The 21,827-nt window shown below is 39.5% G+C and overlaps 1 protein-coding gene across 3 annotated transcripts in view; it reads right to left on the reverse strand.

The window, feature by feature from the left end:
- CAX11 (cation exchanger 11) overlaps window positions 1-16,828 on the reverse strand; it is a 29,345-nt gene extending 12,517 nt beyond the window's left edge. The window contains exons 1-2 of one of the 3 annotated variants that reach the window (XM_089420501.1): window positions 15,631-16,828; window positions 5,508-5,584 (exon numbers count right to left, since the gene is read on the reverse strand). In XM_089420501.1, the coding sequence (XP_089276627.1) occupies window positions 5,508-5,584; window positions 15,631-16,662 (1,109 nt within the window). In that variant the 5' untranslated portion in view covers window positions 16,663-16,828. The remainder of the gene's footprint in view (window positions 1-5,507; window positions 5,585-15,630) is intronic. The other 2 variants (XM_089420502.1, XM_089420500.1) reach the window with 2 other exon arrangements.
- Window positions 16,829-21,827: the final 4,999 nt, after the last annotated feature.

Below are 21,827 nucleotides of genomic sequence, written 5' to 3' on the forward strand. Positions count from 1 at the left end.
CCTCATCACAAAATTTGGAAGACCCTGTTGATTTTAATTTTGCCAAACACCGAATCTATGATAAAACATTTTCCAAATGTAAAGATGCAAAACTTGCATGGAATTAGTTGAAGTATTAATATTTTGGAATTGAGGATAACGTGCATATAACGTATTTAAAAAGTACTCTATGCCACAAAAATGGAGGGGCACTAAAGTAGAAGAATTAGTGACCAAAATTAGATATAAAAGATAAAAACTACATGTATGGATGACCTATAGTTGTTCCATGATGAATATGCACATATGAAAGTGACTTGCTCTTTGATTGCTAGACCCTTGACGACTGCTTGTGTGTTTTTCTTCCCTGGAGTGTTGGAGACCCTTTAGAGAACTTTGGCGACATTCTTCATGCTAGCCACATAGAGGTTGGTTGCTTTGGAGGAGCATTGGGCATTCAAGAGAGCATTGAGAGCCCTAGCTAGCATGTGCACACTTGGATAACTTGCAGGAGGAATGTACTTAGACTTGTGCTAGCTTGGATTAAGGGAGTGACAAAGGAGCACCATGGCGTAAGGAGTATTGAAGTATTGGAGTTTTGGAGGCTTGTAGAGGAGGAGCATTGGACCCATATTGTGGAGTGTTCATGCCCTGAAGCCTTGCTTGTTGACAACATCACCTTTGAACTAACATACACCCCTCTAAAGTGTAGCACTTCACATGTGTGGACCTACGTGTGTAAAGTAGGTCCTTTGTAGTGGACTGGGTCTACTTGACATTGTTGGCCTCCATTATCTCTCATATAAATAGAGGAAGAGGAGAATTTTCTATTCTTTCATCCATCACTCACTTGTAATAGAGATGTGAGGAGTGGAGCACATCTTTTCTCTCTACTTGTACTACTCTTTTTTATTATATTTTGTCGTATGTCTTGGAGTGCTAAGTGTTATCTGCTAGGTTGTACCAAGCAAAATCTGAAGACCCCATGGCCCAATGTATAAGGCACTCATCAAAATTTTCACAAGTCCAGAAGTCAACAGGGCACCTATTGACCCTTTTTCTCTCCTCTCTCTACTTTCTCTCTCTCAAATTCAGTAACTCTATGGCGAATTGTATTAAATGTCACTAGCATGATTGTTAATTTTAGGATAACAATGCTATGTTCTATGCTTAAGAGCAATTTTACTTCAATTTCTTTATTAACCCAATATCAATATCCAGTTTAGCAATCACATCAACATGATAGTAAAATGCAGATAGAACATAAACATAAACAGTAGAAGACAAGCTAAGACAAGAGGACACAAGATGTGGCACCAGCCAGGGACAAACCCCAATGTGGGGAAACCCTTGATCAATTCTTCTTATAGTCTTCAATAGTTTAGCAAAGAGAGAGATAGTACAATTTACAAATCTGATAATTTATAACAGCAACAAAAGAGCCCTAACCAGAAAAGTCAACGTTGGTCAACAGGGCAGATTTGACCCTCAACAATTCGGTCAACTTCGGCCTCCAAACAGCAAGATGAATCAACCCTCAAAATAGTCTGAAATCAACCCAGTCAAAATCTGGTCAAATAGTCAACCTGCAGTCAACCCTAGCTACAATCAACGCTGGTCAAAGTCAATGTATTGCCTCAATTTCTATACCTAAAAATGCGGCTTGCTGGGACAATTTCTCCACCAAAAATCCCAATCAAAGAAGTCAATGCTACTGGTCAACACTTGGTCAAATTGCCCCTGAAATTCGATCAACGCAGTCAACGCCCAAAACAGAAAATTCATCCTTCTTTCCTTCACACGTGTGGAGAGAGATGTTGCCCAGAAATGCGTACCCAATCAATGAGGAGAGAGAGATGTGTGAAGATGAGTGTGTCGAAATGAGTCTAAGTCACCTTCTATTTATATGCAACGTTGAGGATGAATAGACGTGACTATTGGGCTTCTGAGCCTACATGAGTTTGCTAGCCGACCTTGAAATTTGTCCATAATCAAAATAAATTCATAACTTCATTTGTACAAGTCGGACTCAGATAATCTCTAGATCAATCCTACACCTCTTAGAGAGAGGAATCCAAGAAAAATATCAACTGTCATAAATAAGATGACCCATGTGGTGTTTGGCCCTAGTTGCCAGTTTTAACATTATGCACTATTGTAATAGGATTACGCGACTTGGGACTCGATCATCAAGTGAGTCCACTCTAGAGTGTTTTTTTCACTAAGCTAATTATTCTCGCTTTTCATTGATGAATAACTAGCCGAGTATTTTCACTCACACACCTCAAAAACTGGAGTACAGCTTGACAATTGGGCCTTGGGTCTATCCTAATGCCTAGATTCAATGTATATTACCATGCTAGGAAATATCTAGATTCTAAAGTGTCGCAAAATTTGACTACGTTTTTATCTATGTTGCACAAGTTTTTGGGACGAGGGAATATTGGGAACTTGGGTATGGGTGTCCGGAACAGCTAGAGGTTTCCCCAAAATTTACAGGAAACAGCGAATCCGAAGTGGTAATATTATATAATAAAAAAATTAAAATAAAAAAAATATTTTTTAATTATATAACTTAAATTTCTTATATTTCTTAAAATTTTAATATAATAATATTAAGTTTATTAATAATATCCATTCAATAATCAAAATTACTATTAAATCAAAATATTCAAATCAATTTAAAATTTTAATTCATTATATGAATGTCAAATTCAAAACTGAAAATCAAAAATTGTAAAAGATTCCAGGGACACCTTTGAAATTAAGAAACATAGTGAAAATCAAAGAACTCGTCATATTAATATTCATATTGCTACCATGCCCAATGTAATACATAGTCAAAAAAAATGGCAAATGCCCAAAGTGGCAAAGTAATATATGGTCCAACAATGCTCAAAGGCCAAAATATAACATTAAAGTTGAAAATGATCATAGAGTGTAATCTTTGGCATCAAGACTATCCATATAGGCTTGAGCCTCGCTAGGCACTCCAATTCCATCATCACCATCATCAATATCAAGATCACCTAGAATGTTATCCAAAGGTATGAAGGGTTATCCTCATCATCATCAATCTGAGAAGCACCCTCAGCATCAACATCCCATCTTGTTGCAGGGCCCTCTAAATACCCAGGTAGCTTCCTTGAGCAAAGTCGAAGACTACTATGCATATAAACCAATTTCTTCACTCTCTTAGAGGTAAGCCTATTCCTCTTAACAGAGTGAATGAAACTATAAGTGGACCAATTCCTTTCAGTTGTTGATGAACTATAAACCTGAGATACCAAGCGTGAGGCAAGATTCCAAAGCTCTTGATGTCCACCCTTGCATCTTGAGAGAATGTGGAAGAGTTTAAGGTACCAAAATCAATAAATTGTTCCCGCATTACATTTGCTTCATTAGGTGTATAGATTTTGCTTATGGCATCAAGAAAGCCTTGTTTCACTTCTTCATCATCAATGGGTAGAACTTTGTTTTGTCTCTCCATATACCACTTTAGATTACGGGCATAAGCAACCATGTGAAGAGAAGTATTGAGTTTGAAACAACATATTTACAATCCAACCACCAATCATCATTGAGAAGTTGCTCTCTTATCTCCTTTGCCTGCATTGATTTAGATTCAGACCATGCATTCCACCCTTGAGAAACAATAGTGGCTTGTAAGGATGCATGCACCTCAACCATGCATTGAAGAAGAATGAAGTATGTAGCATATCGTGTTTCTGCGATTTTCAAAAACCTCTTCCTTGAATACATCTTATAGATTGCTAAAGAGGCATGGTAGTTGCAAATGTACATTTGTACATCTCTTGCATCTAAAATGAGTTTTGCAATCCAAAATATTTTGCCAATATCTTTGAGGACATTATTCAAGGCATGTACACAACAAGGAGTTCAAAAGATATGCCTATATCGACATTGAACCATCAAACTCGCTGCTTTGCAAACAGGCGTTGCATTTGTGATTACATGTACTACATTTGAAGGACCAAGTTCATCAATTGCTTCTTTCAATACTTCAAACATGAAGGTAGCATCCTTTAGTTTCCCACTACAATCAATTGCTCTTAAAAAATAGGGCCCCGCTGGAGATGTAACGATAATATTCAACAATGGCCTTTGTTGAATGTCTGTCCAACCACCCGTGACTATTGAACATCATGAATAAATCCAAGACTGTTTAAGGGGGGGCCATAAGCCCCTGCATTCTTATCGCCCCTTATCTAACAATGATGTCCTCATTTTGTTGTAATTTGGAGGTGCATACCTTGGCCCACAGCTATGATTTTTTGCACCATTTCTTTGTAATGTGGAGAACGAGTAGCATTAAATGAAATTCCATTTGCCACAATAACAACAAAAAATCGGCAATAGAATCATCAACCTCATCCCTATGTAATAAATTGTAGATTTTAGAAATTTGTTCTTGAGCAAAACTAGCATACCTCTTACGCCTCCCAAAAGTAGACCCCCCCCCACAGATTCAAAGTAGTTTGATAAATTTTGATTCACCGAATCTTCCATATCATAAGAAGAAGATCTAGGTACTTTAAAAGTACAATCATTGTCCAAGTTCATTACATTGGATCCTAGGGCATCCATATGAAGCTTTGTCAACTCCATCATTTTCTCAATAGTACATGTACAACCCTTTACCCCATCACCAGAGGGATAGAAGATGATGCCACACCCTAGTGTAGCTTCCTTTAAACACATGGTTACACAATGTGCACACCCATTCTTCACAACCACCACTATTATTTTTCTTGTTTTTAGTAATTTTCTTCACAAACTTTAACAAGGGTTTCTTGGGGTTTGTGCTTTGTTGGACTTGGCCACTTGGAATTGGAGGAAAAGAAAAAATTTCATATCCACTTGTTGGTATTGAACTACCACCCTCCATGATTTCCCTAATTAATATAAGGGACAAAAAACACATTATAAACAAAATGTACAATGAGAAATCAAAAAATAACATGCACTTATATACACAAATAAACATGTACCTAATATACTTAATCCATCCCCATCCTCCGTATATATTACTTAAATTATTAATCCATCACCTGCACACAAGTATTTAAAATAAGTAATATATATTTTCTTAATTTTAGATAATAGTATAGAAGAATGCTTTTATAAAAATACATGGTAAATGAAAATGAGACAGTGTATTTGAAATCCTATATTTAAATGTGTTTTATATTATATAAAAGAAAATGAATGTGTAAATTGTTTAGAATTATATAACTAATTATTTTTATTTAGGTTAATTTAATTCATTTATATTAATTTAAATTAATGAAATAAGGCCACATACATCCCTCAATCCAACATTTACGCACAGAATTCAACAACGGCCCACTCAGCCGATCAAAGAGTTAATATAGGGAATAGGCAAATTGACTTAACAGTCAGTTCTCCATTTTTTTATTTACTGATTTGAAACAGAAATCAATTACCACTACAATTTTATCAAATCAAATTGTGAAAACGACGAGTTGTCAAGAAATATTACTCACAGATTTTTTCTTGCACTTGCACCAAATATTAATGTGTCGCAATAAGTGTGTGGCAAAATTTCTAAAACAGACTGTTCCTGCAATTATACAGGATTAATCAAATTAGTGAGCAACAAAATTTGCAACGGTTGTAGAGGATCCCTAAACGTACTTACTCACATAGTGTAGTGCCGACCAAAAACTTAAAAAAAAAAAACTATATATATATATATATATATATATATCTGTCAAAAATGCTAAACATGTACCTAATATACACAAAGTTATATACATTCGTCCCCATAAACAAATATAAGTGATAGATGACACATGAATGACGAAGCTCTATTCTGTGAGCAAATATGAGAGGGGGAATTTGGGTATTTGCATCCAAATCTTCAATCTCGAAAACACAATACAAAGGTAAATTGGAAAAAGGAAAACTTGAACAAGGAAATGATTAGCAAGAAGCTAGATCAGGGCCCCTTCTTTTCCTCCAGAATCAAGCCTCCTTACAGCCACGATAGGCACATGATTTCTGGCCAAATCCTTGCCTACTTCTTCACTTCGTAGAAGTTTTGGGAGGGCAGGAATAACCATAAAATCAGTCAAGGAAGAAGTATAGAGTCCTGTCCATGTTCTCTACTAGGGAAACCAGACACTCCGGAGCTGAAAAGACATCAAAACCCAAAAGGCCATTGGAGCAGATGCAAGAAAAAAAATTACACATCAAAACACACATTAACAGTTACCCCAAGCAGCCGCCCACAAGCCTCCTTCTACAGTTGCGCTAGGTCAGCTAGTTGCTCAACCCACTGTTCGCTGCTCAACCCACTGTCTGACAATTAGCTAGGGTGAACACAGATCTCTCCTTTGGCTCTCAACAACAAACCTCAATAATGGAATGACTCATGAGTGATAAGGCCCGATGAACCAAAAATTATGGATGTTTGGGAGCAGAGGCAGAGTCGGTTTCACGCCAATCCAGGGGAATTCAGGATTTTTTTAGCACCAAAGAGAAAATTTGCGCCAATTTTTGTCATGTCAGCATTCCCACAGCTGGGAACTTCGCAAACTCCACTCTTGAGTTCCCTGGTCGGCGTCCTCAAAGTTCTGAAAACAGTCCCTGGCTCCCGTTGTCGTTCGTCCTAAAAAGGGAATGCTCCATTGTAGTTCCAAAGCTCCCGGGAACATGGGAACCACTGGAACGAGTTTCCCACCTCTTGGGAGTGGTTCCCATGTAACCAAGGTTTTTATAGAATTTTTAAAATTATTACAAATTCCTGCAAGACAGGATTTTTAATTAATTTTCATGTAAAATTGTAAATAAGTGAGCCTAGAAAATGTTGGGGGTGTATAAGTGCTTGAAAATCATGCTCTTCATCCCAACATTCTTCTAAGGTCCACTTTGAGGGTCAAAAAATCAATAATCCCCCCTCAAAATCCACTTTTCTTAAGCTTAATGCCATTAAGTGGCAAAAATTCGAAAAAAATAAATATTGACACATTAAATATGCTCTCAAAAGTCAAAAGGGACACGTGAAATGACGTGGAAAATCAAACTCAAGTCAAAGTGTAGTTTGAAGGGAGATTGAGAAACATTATCATCACTTAGTTTGTGGGCCTCCAAGTGGATCAAATCACTAGCAGTTAGAGGCCCACATACTGCCATATCAGCAGGGTGAGATCCCGTGTTGGCATGCAGATTTTGGAGGATCAGCTAAGGTTTGATACTTCAGTTGAAGTGGAGTGTGTCTCCACTATGAGCTCCTCTTATCTACATGAGTTCACAGCCAGTACTAGTCCAACCTCCACACAATCAGCTAGACAGTCCAAGCACAACTCTCTGGCAACCTACAAGCAATTCTGATTGGAACTATGGTTGACACTCGTTGAGGGCTCTGAGTTAGCCCAGATTTGGTGGAGGTCTGCTCCATCTTTACTTCCACTCATCCTCACACATGGAAAGAAGCTAAACTCGCATCAACATAAGGGAGATACACACAGGCCAACAAGGATAATTCGTTTCAGCAGTCTCTGCCACATATGGAATTCGACCTCATGGGAATCTCATTCATGCTGCCACTTGGAAACTCGAATTAGCATTGGGATTTGCTCCCAGGACCCATACTTGTATAAAGAGACCCAGTGGGCTCTATCATTTGCATTGTTGAAACCTTATGCTTGGGAAAACATTGTTGGCATCTATACTCTATCATTTCTCTAAATAATATCAAAGACTTTGGAGGTCAGAAGGTGCTTTGTCTTGCTTGGTGATGGAGGTAACATGTTGATGTTTTAATTTACGTCACATATCTTGTATGCTTAGATCCCTGGAGGGATAGTTTTTATCTCAGGGGAGTGACTAGTAAGTGTTTACTGTTCATTTGGTAGACTTTTGCATTTGAGCTAATCATTGTGGGTACTTGTGAATAGCACACCATCATCTTGTTCTCTTGCAAAGTCTCCAGTTATTGCTAACAAGTGTGTGGAGAAGTTTTGGTGTGTAATTGCAGGTTATCCCCAATATACATGCAAACTAGGAGTATTCATTCGAAACACTTCCAAAGGGTTGCCAAGTTTTGATCTTAGAGAAATATTCGAGAGGGCTCCACGGCCCCTAATTGGCTTTCTTCCATCAAAGGAATTTCACGGACTTGGGTTACTTGTTTGCACTTACATTGACGATTTAGGACTTCCAGTCTCTTCTAAGGGATTGTTGTGTTAATAGTAGTCCCATTTGTCCAAAGAAACCAAGATTCCCTTGTTTTCCTTGGACAAACGAAACTGTTTCCCTTAGATAATTAAAGTCGATAATTTACCAAAGCTTAGGTTCTAACTTTGCTCACATTTGTTTTTTGGATTTTCCATGAGACATTGAGCCCCACTAATTCTTGTTACTTTGCTGCCTTATTCACACGTTCATAAGGTTGACTTGCAAGCAAGGAAAACCTCCTCTTGAGCTTTCTTTGGACAATTTCAAATTAGGATTTTTGGGGCAACGAAAGAGGCCTCTTTAGGGACTCATTTGATCACCTTTCAGGCACCTTTTCCTTGGCTATTTTGGGGCACCGAAAGGCATTTTCTTGGACAAACTTGGAGTGTTCCTTCTCCTTCAAGCATTGGCACCTCCAAAGATTCATCAAAGGAGACTTGAAATTAGAGCATTGTAACCTAACTTTCTTGGGAATCCTTTTGAGGAAATCCTTTCCTTTTGTAACATTTAAGGGAGTCTCTCTTCCTATTTCTTTTAGGTTGTGGATCTTTAAGAGCCACACTCAAAAGGGACTTGTAACCTTCTATTCAACTAAACTCTCTCTTTTGTAATAAATTCCTTGGGAAAAATTACCATTCCCCTTGGAGGAAAACATTAGTAAAATTTTCCCAAAGAGCAAGAAATCCATATCCCCCTCATCATATATGGGAAACCTCACTTATAAAATTTAACATTTTTTATTGGTTTGAGGAAATTCTTTCCTTCTGTAACATTTAAGGGAGTCTCTCTTCCTATTTCTTTTAGGTTGTGGATCTTGAAGAGCCAAACTCAAAAGGGACTTGTAACCTTCTATTCAACTAAACTCTCTCTTTTGTAATAAATTCTTTGGGAAAGAGTACCATTCCCCTTGGAGGGAAACATTAGTAAACTTTTCCCAAAGAGCAAGAAATCCATATCTCCCTCATCATATAAGGGAAACCTCACTTATAAAATTTAACATTTTTTATTGGGAGCTAGGAATTTTCGCATATGCATTCCCCCCTTCTCCTTTTGGGGAAGGTATCTTCTTGAATGTGTTGAGTGATTTATCTTTGTTGCTTTCACTTTCATTTACTTCAGACTTCATGCAATATGGTTCGCGTTCTCTAAATTTCCCATGCAAAGTATTTGAATGAGTCTTATGGACTAATTTCTCTCTTTTGATTTCATCTATTTGTGCATTCCTTTTCCTTGCAATTAACTATTGTTCACAACCTTCTCTTTTGCAATTACATTATCTATTTACTTGAAGTTTCTCATAAGTTGCTCTTGTTCTTTTTTCAGAACATCATCTATTTATGTAAGGCATTTGTATCACAAGTTTGGCAATTGCAATCCTAAAAATTACATCCAACATAAGTTGGTTGAAGTAGACAGTAGGGATCCTCCACCCCTATTGACTCCTCACTCTAAGATTCGTGAATAGGCGAGGGTGAGATCTGGGGAACAGAGTTCTTTGAAATTTGTTTTAGATTAGGACTAACTGAAATTAACCAAGAAAATCTCATCACACATCACAAAGTAGGTACATTTCAAAGTAGCATCATCTAAGTTTGGTTTCATGTGTTCATACTTGGAATTAGGCTTTTAACATGGATAGATCTTATTGATTTGCAAGCATTCTATTTATCATTCAAATATTTGTTTGAAGTTGATGAGCACTTGTTTCATTTGTTGCATTCGCTAAAGTTGTTACTTGTCAGCATTATCTTTAAAAGTATCTATCTTGTGGCTTTTTGTTTACTTTCCAAATTGTTTTGCAAAGTTGTATATTTAATTGGAATCTTTAGCAAAGCATCTACTCCTTGGCACTGGTCTCATCTCAATACTTGTGAATCTATATTTATTTATGTACTCATTGAACTTGTACATTTACTTGGATGTTATATCTTGAAGTTTATCAATTTTGTAATTAACTCTTAGGAAAACTAACTTGCTAGCTTGAAGCTAGCTAAACCTTAGACATCTTTAGGGTCCACTCCCTTGGCTTCGCTAGGAGTAAGCCCTAGACATAGGAGTTGAGAATTGAGTGACAATCTCAACTCGATACTTGCTCTCAAGGCCACACCAAGTGGAGTTAAGGGCTTTCTCCACGATAATCCAAGGTGTGGATTAAGGTGGCAACATTTTTGGTGCTATTGTCAGGCATAAGTCTATTTAGGCCTGGATTACGACATTCTTACTTGATTTGGTCTTAGCAGTTGATTTGTGTCCAAGTGGCGACTCCACTAGATCTAAATACTGCAAGTTATTATACTAGAAGACATCCAAGTAGCTTGCTTAGCCCCATCCTTGAACCTGAAAGGGCTTATAGGAAGAGGTTAAACAAGCTCTCTTCTAGTAGGTTCCTTGCTAATCTTGGATAGGAAGCACTTTCTAACATCCATCTCTTGTTTGAAGCTAACATTGACCAAGTAGTCTTAGAAATGGATGATGTATACAATCCTGTTGATTTTTCTAACATACGAGGTTACCCTTATGCCTTGCTTGACAAGGCCATTGAAAAGTTGCCTACAATCCAAGACAACAATGCCATAAGTGCCAAGATACATATAAGGAATTTCAACAATTGTGTCACCAAGTGGTGCAGCGAACAGAACTTCAAACATGAAGATGTAAAGATCAAGCTATTTGTACTTTCATTGGAGGAAGATGCCATGGATTGGTTTTTGGGACACAATGCTAATACTTTCACAACCCTTGATGGAGTAATAACTGCTTTCAACAACAAGTGGGGTGAGAGGAAAGATGATCACCACCTTTGGGAGGCATTAAATGGGATTAAGCAAAGTGAGAGAAAGACAATAGTTGAGTTCAATAAAAGATTCAATGATGTTGTCAAGTGCTTACCCCAAGACATCAAGCCCCCAGAGAAATATATCCTCATTTCTTACATTGAATATTTTAATACTAAGTATCAATATGAACTATGGTGTAAGGAGCCTACAACCTTAAGGGAAGCCCAAACTACAACAGAGAAGATAGAGAAATTTAGAAGAGTTTTTGGAAAGTCAGACGTGATGGATCTATGATGTGGAAAGTCCTTTCTCCTTGCCCTAACCTTTAGCCATCCCAACACTCAACAAAGCTCACAAGCCCTAGGTTTAATGCTTTATCTAATAGGCCTATGTCAAGAAACCAAGTTGCCTCCTATTGGAGCTTTGAACCTAAATTGTGACTTTCTTGTAGAAAGCCTCATTGTGTCACCTTATATCCTAACCTTAAAATATCCTTAATGACCCTCTCTCATACGAGGACTCCTCCCATCGGTGAAAATACATAAAGAGCAAGGGGTTTTGGCTGTGGTGACAGTGGGCGACTACCCCATTGTTGTCTCTTGGTCTAGTGTTAGCCTTGTAGGGTGCCCCTCTCCAAGGCCTACTAAATTTTGCAGCAGTAGTTCCTACAGAACCATGTTTAGTCTACAAATCCCATCCTTTCCAAAATTGGGTAGTGAATGTTCACCAACCAAGATCCCTCAAATCGAGTGTTCAAAAGCATCTTATTCATTTTAGGAGGCTTTTATACATGCTTCTCCTCAACCATTGGTTTTTTTCTTTGTCAAGTTAAAAGATGAATCACTCTCTAAGCCGCTAAGCTCAGTCCTAGGGACAAAAAATAAGCACGATATTTCACAGAGGGATCTTTGGGAGCCACAAAGACCAATAATGCAACTCATTGTAAATCATTTTTTCCTCTATAGCTAGTTGTGTGCATTGCATTGCAAACCCTTTATATTATGTTGAGACAACATCTTAAGGGCAAGGATCATTATAATCATGTTTAGGGAGCAAAAACTCATGGAAGAGACCCAAAAGGGATTCCTTGGATCATGGCCACTTTGGATGCATCAAATCGATTTACATTAGCTCAAACTATGGTTCTCCTCTAACTACTCAGATCATGCCATCTAGTGCAAAGTGGGGTTTACATGTGCTTGCAATAGTTTCCTCTTAAAAAAGTTTAGAAAGTTGACAAAAGTTTTCAATGGTAAGTTTAGCTAAGCTGCATAAGGGTAAGAAAACATATTATTTCTTTGGATTACTCTTCACCAAGCTCCAGGACTTGAAGCTCTCATGCAGGGTTGCGGGGGACTGCACCCCCCCCCACACCCGCTCGCGACAGGACTTGAAGCTCTCGTGCAGGGTTGCAGGGGACTGCCCCCGCTCCCCACCCCCTCACACTGGCTCCTGAACATAAGCGCTTAGGGAGTGACCCAGGGAGCACACTCCTAAATCGTACCCTTTGGGAACGATTTTCAGGAGCGCACTCCCACCAAAAAAAAATATCTCCCTAGTCGCTCCCGCCAAAAAAAATTTGCTCCCTCCCTAGTGCTTTCATAGGTGGTTAATACTTCATTTGCAAAGAGGTGTTGGAGCACCTATAGCTTTATCCACAATGTTAAAAGAAAATGCCTCAATGAAAACCAAACAAAAAGCTCGGTTTATGTATACTACAACTTGAAGTTGTTGACACATTATTGTGAGCGGTCTCAATTTGATAAAGCATATATCACTTGGGAGAACAACCTAGAGGAGGATAATTTGGAGGATGGAGCCTTACATTTATAAGAGTTGGAAACAAATTTCTTTTCTTTACAAAAAGAGAAAACGCTCTACTGTAATACCCAGCCACAATACAATTCCCTCATAAAAACTAAGGGTTGCTTTCTAGAGAAAGAATCCCTAAATTGTCAATTTATGGTATGTTCTATGCTTAGTGCAATTTACTTCAGTTTCTTCTTATTAGCCACTGTTTAGCAATCACATAAACATAAAGTAAAATGTTGATAGAACATTAATAGATCAACAGAAAACAAGCCAAGACAAGAGACACAAGATGTGGCGGCTAACCAGGGACAAACCCCAATGCGGAGAAACCCTTTGATCAATTCTTCTTTAATCTTCAATAGTTCAGCAGAGAGAAATAGTACAAATTCAAAAATCTGTAATTTTATGACAGCAGCAGCAAACCCTAAATCAGCAAAGTCAAACTTAGTCAAACAGCCACAGATTAACCTCTAGTCAACCTTGAAGAACTCGGTTTTCAACAACAAACTTCGGCAGCCCAAAACAACCCTTGGTCAACTGTCAAAACAGCAGTCAAAGATCAGCAATCTGCGGTCAGCCCTAACAAATCAACATTGGTCAATGCTGGTCAACGCAACACTCAAACAGCATGCGCAAGTTAGCCCTTGGTCAATGCTTGGTCAACGCTTCACAAAACAGCGTAGCACTTGGTCAACGCAACCCTAGAAAAGTCAACGCTACCCTAAACAAAAAATGTGTCCTTCTTCTGGCATGTGTGAGAGAAGCTGCTCCTTCGCTGGCCCAATGAGAAGAGGAGAGAGAAGATGAGTTGAGATGAGATGACTTGTACTTATATGATGTGTTGGGCATGTGTGCCACACATTTAGCTACTGGCCGACCTTGACAATTTGTCAAGTAAATACAAATAAATTCATATCTCCATAAATACTTGTCGGATCAGATGGTCGTTAGATCAATCCTACACCTCTCGACGAGAGGAATCAACGAAAAATATCAGCGGCCATAAATAAGATGACCCACATGGAAGTTTGGCCCTAGTTGTTAATTTCAACACAAATTAACATAACTTCTACCATCAGATTTTCCGCCTAATGAATGGTCCAGATTGACTGCAAAATTACAATATTTTACAAGGCAATTTTCTCAAAATTTTCCTTTCAGGGGCGATTCCCCGAACCGCCGCCAGGGGTGGTTTGTATATAGCTTCTAAATAACACTTATCCATAAAGGGAATAATTGGAAGAGAAGAACAGCTAAAAGAAGAGTTGAAAAAAAACTCTAAAAGTTATCAAGAAGAAAACATTACAAACAAGACTATAACTAAAATTAGGGAAAGGCGATCACTGTGAAAAATATAAACAATATCACACAATCGTAAGATCTTTCCATAGGTGAAATTCTGCCCATTTTTTACTTTGACTAACAAAGTGCCGTGGATTGTCTCTAGCTCTATTAACAGTGAAATCTGTTACTCATATGCAGAATTAGTGTTGAATCTTATTTCAATTTTAGCCTTTAATTTTTTTTATAAAAGGCAGTACGAGTTTTTATTTCATTTTCTCTATTTTGCGAAATGTATTATGTCATCTATCAATGATGACGCAAAATATTTAGTCACCTATGGCAGTATGAAGTCAATCATTTTTTAGATGCCACTTAGAGGACCAATACCTGATTATTACGGCAGAACTATTGAAGTGTATGTATATTGTCAATTTCGTATCAATAAATAAAGACGTCTTTTTCCTACCCAAAAATATAAATATATCATGTCAACAATTTCGCTACTACAACCATAAAAGAAAGCAAAAAATTTCGCCTTTCCTAGTCAATGTAATGTGAAGGGACCAAAGCAAGTCGTCGAGTTCTTCCTTTTCAATGTAATGAGCCGGGCCAAACAAGGCATTGGCTCACTGGTTCCGTTCTCAATGTACGCTGCACGAGTTTCAAAGGAATAATGTTAGATGTAATTCCCAAGCAACTTTGGAAATAACTATCCCCCAGATGTGGAATCGAGGCCGAAGGAAGTCCGCCCACTCTGGGCAATGTAGCCCATGTTCTTCCTTTTCAATGTAATGGAATCCAGTTCTTCCTTTTCAATGTAATGAGCAGGGCCAAACAAGGCATTGGCTCACTGGTTCCGTTCTCAATTTACGCTGCACGAGTTTCAAAGGGATAATGTTAGATGTAATGGCCAAGCAATTTTGGGAATAACTATCCGCCAGATGTGGAATCTAGGTGGAAGGAAGTCCGTCCATTCTGGGCAATGTAGCCCATGTCTGTTTCTCGAGGCGACTCCAAATAAACAAAATTGATGGTGCGTTTCTCAAGGCAATTCCAAATAAGCAAAATTGACGACGTGTTTTGCAAGGCAATTCCAGGTTAACCAAATAGTAAGGAGGAGGTGAACAGAATTCTAATGTCCAGGTATACAGAAGAGCGAGAGGTTTGTCGGGCTGTGGTCTAGTGGCAACTTGGAATGGCTGTTGTGACAACAACCCAGGTCCAAATCTTGATAACCATGATCCCTCCTTGCTTTGGGTTTCTCTGATTCGACAGTTTGGGAAGGTGGGATCATGGATGAGTTACTTCGGGGTTTACGGTATTGCTCCAAGTGAGAGGGTTTCACATTTTAAAACAATGATAGAAGCGAGAAAGAAGTAAACAAACATTGAAATTACTTTTGAAGATCAGGCTTAGTTTGATTTGGTTTAAAAAAATATATAAGGCAAAACATAAAACCTAAACAGAACTAGATTGACTTATTCTTTATTGAAATTAATTTATATATCTGACCGTCCAACATAATGCGTACCATATTTTCGGCCAAAGTTCTTACCTTCGCCATTTTGCCGTAGCGCCAACCAGTTTTCCGGCTTTCAGCTATGGGCGTTTGTTCCGCGAAGTTGGGAGGCTTAACAGAAGCCCTAGCAACGGCCAATTGCTTCCTATAAGCCATGTCATCGACCGTCCGATTGCCCCTGTCGAAACCCTCTTCAACCCTAACCCCACTGTTAAAACCCCCACCACCATCAAACCCTGCGCCCATCTCCATTGCAGAAAGGCTTTTGCCTTCACCGGCGTCCCGATCCATCCAGAAAACCACCGCAACGAACATCACGTAGAACATAACCAATCCCACGGCCTGCCACAGAAAAATCACGCCCGTCAAATAAATATAAAACAGCGTTGTGGCCGCCACCATGTAGAAGAACACGTCGCGGATAAACGGCGAGGGCTTGACAGCGAACGGTGCTGCAGTCAGAGCCACGAAGCCGACGACGAAAGCCGAGACAAAGGTGCCCGCACTGAGAATGGCCCCCAGCCCTATCCGCGCGTTGTCGCCGCCGACGGCCGCGATGGATGCGAACACGTCGGGGGCTCCGTTGCCCAGGGCGAGCAACGTCACCCCGCCCATGCTGGGAGACAGGCGCAGGAGTGCCGCCATGCGCCCCACCACGGCCGAAAAGTGGAGCTCCGCGGCCGTCGCGATTGCGTAGAACTGTAGCACCACGGCCCCGACCAGGACTGTAACGGACACTGAGCGGCGTTCATCGAGATGGCAAAAGTGCAGGGAGGCGTAATTGAAGAGTCCCCTGGAGCTGCCACCGCAGTGCTGGCGTGCATGTGAACAACGCTCCGCTCGGGGGAGGCGGTGCACGCTGCTGCATTGCGTTGCTCTGGCAGTGGCAGCGACCTCAGTCAGTGCCCTGCTCCTGCTCCTGGCACTGCTACTGTTACTGCTTTCCTCTGCGAATTCGGGAGTGTGGGAATATAATGCCGGGGAGAGTGTGAAAAATAGAACTATGACGATGGACTTGATGAAGAATTTGTACTGGTTTTTAACTGTTTGTAGGTTCGAAGAAGCCATTGCCCACCCATCTGTAGGAGTTTATTCAATTCGTTCACTTACATAGCGCCTTTCGATCCAATGCTGATGGCCTCTTCCATCGCTATTTTGTGGCAGGGTGCATCTCGTGTAACTTCTTGCTGCGGTATTTTAGACATGACAGCAATAACACAGGCTAATTAGCCAACTGTCAATTTATTAGCGAAGTGAATTTTTATTCGCTTTTGCTTTCAACGACAAAAAATTATTCGCTTTTGTTTTCAACGAAAAAAATTATTCGCTTCTGTTTTTTCAGGATTTTCTTTTGTTTTTAAAGATTTATTTTTCTATTTGCTTTTGTTTTGGGGATATTATGGGTACATGTTGTGAGAAATTTTAGGGCGAAAAATACTTTGAAAATTGAATTTCGCACCGATGTTCCACCCATCTCGGTCCAGAAACGTTGTTTGTGGAAAAAAACACCGAGACTTGGGTATCGTTCACAACTTTTCCACAACTAAGTGCGATATTTCAATAAATTTTATAAATAAAATTTATTTTAATATAAATTTAGTTTAATATTTTGCGAGTTTTTACTCAGTTTTATCTTATCTTTAATATTTTATTTATCGTTTTTACTGATAGTTCTTTAATCTTATCTTTAATATTTATTAAAAAAAATTGTTTAATCTTATCTCTAATATTTTCTTTTCTTGTCGTTTTTTTGGATTTTTTTAATCTTATTTTTGATATTTTAAAATATTTTTTGTTTAATCTTATTTTTAATATTTTCTTTTAATATCGTTTTTTGATTTATTTTTATCTTATCTCCACCGAATTATTTTCTACTTATTTCGGTTAATATTTAATAATGAATTGATTTTTTATCAAAACGGTCATTTTCTTTTGAATTTTATTTATTCCTCTTATTGTACTGGTTCATATTATCTTAAAGTTTATGTCTTTGAAGATAAATGGATTCTTCACTCCAAAATATGAGACAAAGTAAATTTGCAAGTGAAATTTACATATGATTAATTAGCAGTTTAAATTTATTTAATTTTGAATTTATGATATATTTAATTGGATTAAAGTTATTGAAATGTAATTTTTTCTAAATTTTAAAATATTATAATTTATTTTTTTAATGTTATATAAATTTTAAATTAAAATGAATGTAGATTTAATATTTAATATTATATAAATTGTTTATTAAATTTATTAAAATATCAAAATATTGTAGCTCCAGTGGTTTGGTAAATAAATGTCTCCCCACTTGTATGGGTTCAAGTTTATGCAGATATGTTGTAATTGCTTTGTTTGTGGCATTTATGAAATAGTTGTACTTGATTTTTCAAAGTTTGAAGTTGTTGTTGTTGTAGTATATATATGTGTATATCATCACAAGTATATACACGATCATAAACAATCAACTTGTCGTACTCACACCGTGAAGCTTTCTATAAGAAATTCTCTTTCATTTAAATGTCAACGTGAGCCAAGGCAGCGATGATTGGGCCTGAACTGAGCCATGAGACCCCGACATTCTACGTGTTCTTGCAATTTACTTCGGTTAGGGTGCATGTTCATTTATTTTTGTAGATCGAGAAAATTTTGTATCTCTAGGGATCTGAGCGTGAGTCGTTTCGTTCATACACAAAGGGTTTATCATAGACAGAGGTTACAACGTGAGTATGGTGTTTTGGCAGAGTGTTTCGGAGTCAAGTGAACATCAAACAATGGGCTATGAACAGTGGTGAGATAAAGCGACAACATTTTGGGTGAAGCAAAAAAAAGAGGAGTACAGTGTTGGAATTTCTAAGTCTAACTGTTAGAAATCCTTCATGTACTTTCTGATTTATTTCTGCCTACTTGTTCTGTTTAATTAACAAGTTATTTACCGTGTAAATATTGAAAATAAATACCAGTACATGCTCAACACATTACAGATCATCAACTGAAGGAAAAAACAAGCACACAAGTGACACCATTGTTTTTTGACTAATGTACCCGTAAAAACCCAATGCGGAAAAATCGGTGCAACTATCTGAGGGTTTTATTATTAAGCAGTTTCATAATACAATCTGGGTGCCAAATTGGCTCACCCAATAGAGAATGATCTCGGCAGTAGTACCTCTCAGTCGAAGACAGATATTCCGGCTAAAACCCCAGATGAACAATCCCACAACTCTCAGCTCCAATCTGCCCCACGAAATCTCCAGCGTCTGCCTCTAGGGATTGCGTCAGCCTCTCTAGCCCAACGTCACCCCAACTCACCTTGCGTCAGCCTCTAGAGCCTTTGTGTCACCCACGCTAGCTCTCTCTGGCACTGCGCAGCTCTTGGCTACCTCTGTGTGGGCCCTGACTGGCTCTACGTGGCCTCTAGCTGGCTCTGTGTCCCTCTCTCCCGGCTTCTGCGTTGATGCTCCCGGTACCCTCTCTGCCTCTCTGCTTCTGTATTCACTGCCCCTCAGCTACAACTCTGATCACTCCTTCGATTTCCTTAGCAAGCCCTGCCCCAGAAAAATCGAGTTCTTGATCAACTCGGTGTATTCTCCAAGTGACCCTCAAGCCTTCTCTTATACTTTTCTCGTTGATAATTGAAAGCCCAAGATTAAGTCCCTAATCAACGGCTAAGATTAACTCTGGCTTGATCCATGACTTTTGGACCATTGTAACACAGTTTTATATTAATTCACATTAATATTTTATTTTCCCTAAGTTTAGACTTAGGGACTCCATTAAAAATATTAGTTATTTTAATATCTCCCAAATTGTTTAGAATCTTCCCAAACCATTTCTGGGTATTGGATATCTCATGTGCTTTAGCCTCTCGACCAATTTTCGTGGCTAGAGCACATATGATGCTACCCGAAATCAACACTCTCTCTTAGCGAGGACTGTGCTCTAGTAATACTCCTCACTGAGCATCACCCTGATCATCCAACATCGGTCCTTGTGCTGATGCTAAGCCTGATGCCCAGCATTCTCTGCACTGTTACATCATGCACTGCTACCCATGGCCCTGCCACTGCCACTGCTGCATCTGTACACAACTCCCTTTGTATCCATGCTGTCGCCCATGGCCCTGCCACTGCCCCTACTGCATCTGCACTGTAATCCCTCTCATAATGCTGCATCGTGTTGCCCATAGCACTGCCATTGCTAACTGTTGCACTGTAACTCAGTTATTGAGAAGTAATTAACTGATCTTCCAACTCTTACATCTCCACCAGTTCTGCTACTCCTCTTCGGAGCTCCCGTAGCAAGGTATAATCCAAGAGGTTGGGTACCTTGAGGATCCTACCCCTCATCACCTATAGTCTGTCTGACTACAGCTCAATGTCTTCCCACTTCCTCTCACGAGGTGCATGAGCACTCATGGCACAGTCATCATCTGTCTCCACTTCCTTCTCTGCCCTTGCTGGCTCAGCCTTAGTCTCGGAAGCCTCTCCCTTACTCTTCTTCCTCGAACACTGGCTCGCATAGTGATCCAGTTCCCCATAGTGGAAGAATTTGACCTTGGAGAGGTCCTTCTTCTTCTATTTCTCCTACTTTCCCTCAGATGCTAGGGCAGCATCCTCCTCTTCCTCCTTCTTGATTTTGACCCCCTTACTGCTGCTTCCTACCTTGGTCAGCCTTTTGATCTCTTCTTGGCAAAGATCTGCCCACAGTTCCTCCCAATCTGGAAGGGTCAACCTACCCATTATGCTATAGACAAACACCTCCCAGTCTTCTAAGACTGCGTTCAGGGTTGTCCTCACCATCAATTCTTGATCCCGTGTGGCCCCTATGGAAGTCAGCGGATCCCGGATCTCCTTCAATCGATCGAGGAAGGTGTCGATCTGTTCTCCCTTCTGCATCTGGTATGATCGCAGCTGATTTTCTAGTAGCATCTTCCTCTGCACGGAAGTATGCTGATACAATTTCGTCAGGGCCTCCCACACCACATTTGTCGTTTCCTTTTCGGCAATATGTGTTACTACTTGGTCCTTGACCCCGTCAAGGATGATGCTTGGCCCTCGCCATTGCCTCCTCATACTTGTCGTTCTCAACCGGGTCAACTGAGATTGCTATCGTCTTCAATGCGAAGTGCTTGAGACGATTCCTGTTTAGAATGGACAAGATTTTGGCCTTCCTGACTACGAAGTTTGAGGCTCCGTCCAGTCTATCCTGGTCTCTTACCCTGTTCAATTCCATTTCGCTGCTCCTCTACTTCCCTTCTGGAAGTTCTCGATGTGACTCCCTTTGAACCTCGATTTCCCTCCTGGAAAAGCCCTCTGCTAATGTCGAGATGCCCCCACTCCAATCATTAGTGCAGCTGCACCACTGATCCGGGTTTCTTGGCTAGAAATCCTCGGTAGCAACTCCCTCCTCCTTGGTCTTTCCCTATTAGATATTGTTCTAACCATAGTACCCCACTTGCTTCATTCTGTAACTTACCCACAGCCTCCTATGCCTCAGCAAACTGAAGGTTAGAGCTTCTAGGCTCTGCGCAATCCCGGCACCAGCAAAATCCACACCTCCTGGCCACGGGCGTCAATCCTTCCTGACTGAGAAAGATGACCAGGCACTGCGTAGGTCAGGTCTGCTCCCTTTTGCCACTGTGTTGATCCTCCTCCCAACTCAAACTTGATGACGCAGGCACTGTGTCACCCCTTCCTTGCTGCTTCTCCGCTAGGAACAACTTCTGTCACTCGGGACAATTGTTTCTGCTGCTGCTGCTCTGCTTAGTTGATGCCCTCAACTCTCTTGTGATCTACAACCATGCTCTGATACCATCTTGGAATTTCTAATTCTAACTGATAAAAATCCTTCATGTACTTTCTAATTTATTTCTGCCTACTTGTTATGTTTAATTAACAAGTTATTTACCATGTAAATACTGAAAATAAATACAAGTACATGCTCAACACATTACAGAGCATCAACTGAAGGAAAAAACAAGCACACAAGTGACACCATTGTTTTGGACTAATGTCCCCAGAAAAACCCAATGCGAGAAAACCGGTGTAGCTATTTGAGGGTTTTATTATTAAGTAGTTTTAGAATACAATTTGGGTGCCAAACCGACTCACCCAACATAGGATGATCTCGTAGTAGTACCTCTCAGTTGGAGACAGATATTTCGGCTAAAACCCCGGATGAACAATCCCACAGCTCTCAACTCCAATCTACCCCATGAAATCTCCAGCGTCTGCCTCTAG

This window comes from Pinus tabuliformis, chromosome 4_1 (genome assembly GCF_031772625.1).
Source record: "Pinus tabuliformis cultivar Carrire ecotype Pingquan chromosome 4_1, CPIR1, whole genome shotgun sequence".
NCBI classification, from domain to species: domain Eukaryota; kingdom Viridiplantae; phylum Streptophyta; class Pinopsida; order Pinales; family Pinaceae; genus Pinus; species Pinus tabuliformis.